This window comes from Alligator sinensis, unplaced genomic scaffold (genome assembly GCF_000455745.1).
Source record: "Alligator sinensis unplaced genomic scaffold, ASM45574v1 scaffold624_1, whole genome shotgun sequence".
In the NCBI taxonomy this organism is placed as follows: Eukaryota; Metazoa; Chordata; order Crocodylia; family Alligatoridae; genus Alligator; species Alligator sinensis.
Window position 1 is genome coordinate 2758708 of NW_005842021.1, and position 1479 is coordinate 2760186.

The 1479-nt window shown below is 55.1% G+C and overlaps 1 protein-coding gene across 1 annotated transcript in view; it reads right to left on the bottom strand.

Annotated features, from left to right (window-relative positions):
• The window catches only part of BCL11B (B cell CLL/lymphoma 11B), a 97909-nt gene extending 97653 nt beyond the window's left edge, over positions 1 to 256 (bottom strand). Inside the window, 1 exon segment of the mRNA XM_025202328.1 lies at positions 128 to 256. Within this exon segment, the coding sequence (XP_025058113.1) occupies positions 128 to 185 (58 nt within the window). The 5' untranslated portion in view covers positions 186 to 256.
• Positions 257 to 1479: the final 1223 nt, after the last annotated feature.

Sequence of the window (1479 nt, forward strand, 5' to 3'; positions counted from 1 at the left end):
GTCTCCCCCCACCCCGCCGCGGCGCGCGCGCGCCCTCCCCCTCCATTCCCGGCCCCTCTCCCTGCCTGGCTCCCGCTCCGCGTTGCCCGCCCGGCCCCTGCCTCCGCGCCGGCTCCTGCAAACTTACGTGTGATAATCTCTCTTTGTGACAAGTGCTGCGGGTTCCCCTGCTTGCGACGGGACATTGCCCTGGCATTTACACTGGCATCGCCCGGAGAGCTGCACTGGGTTGGGGGGACGCGCGTGGGGGGCGGGGGAGCGGCCGATCCTCCTTCTCCTCCTCCTCTGGATGTGTCTGTCTTCTTCTCCTGCCTTCTCCGGGATGGATTTTTGCTGCTGCTGCTGCTTCTTCTTCAGAAAAAGGAAAAAAAAATGAAGACAAGCGGCCCCCTCTTTGTTGTGGCGGCGGGGGTGCACGGGCTGGGATTCCCCCTCAATTAAAAATCAGCATCACGAGGAAAGAAAGGGGGGGAAAAAAAGAAAAGGAAAGAGAAAAAAAAAAAGCTCTTTCTGGTGCCTCGCGCTGTCCCTCACACGCGTTCTGCCTCTTTTTTTTGTTTTGTTTTGGTTTTTGGTTTTTGTTTTTTGCTCTCTCCTCCACCGCTCGCACTTCCAAATCTCTTCTTGAACTTAGGAGGCTTTGCACCGAGAGTGACACTTTTTTCGCTCTGTCTCTCTCTCGCTCTCTGTCTCCAGAGTGCTGGGCCAATGGGCAAGTGCACTTCTTCCAGCAGAAGGGCAAAAAAAAAAGAAGAAAAAAAGTCTTTAAAAAAAAAAGGAGAGAAAAAAACACAAAAAAAGTCGAGCTGGGGCTTGCCCACGCGCACCCCAGAAAAATGCCAAAAAAAAAATATTTTTTTTTGTCAGAAATGGACCCTTGGCTGGGCTATTTTGTTAAAGGGGCAGCAGGACTGTGTCTCCTCTTTCCCAGTTCAGGTAGCACTGCTTTGCCCTAGTGCTTTTGCATTGCCAGTGCCTCTGCACCACTTGGCACTCACTGCTCCCCTCGCCTGGCACTGGGACTGGAAGGAAGGAAGCCCCTAGTGCAGCTGGGCTGGTGCTGGCTATTACTATTATATATTGCAATGTGAAGATGGCGGAGTCCTGGTTCTCTGGGAGCGCTCTGTCTCTCTATGGCTGGGGCTGCCTCTGTACAATGGGATAAAATTCAAGTTCAAGTGCGGACGTGACGTTTAATCTGCACTAGAGACAAAAAAAAAAAAGACCCAGAGAGTAGGAGCACTGGGGGCGACTAGCGGTGGCTTTTTAACATTGTACCCTGCAAGAGAACAAGCAGCACACACACACACACACACGCGGAGACACAAACTAAAGCACATGCCTGCGCGGGAGCGGCGCCGGGCTTTGTGCGCCGCTGCTGCCCCGGCCCTCGGGAGCGCCCGCAGACGCGGAGCCAGCGCGGGGAGACGAGCCCCTGCCTCGCCCGGCTCTGCAGCCTCTGCTCCCATAGCTGGGGGG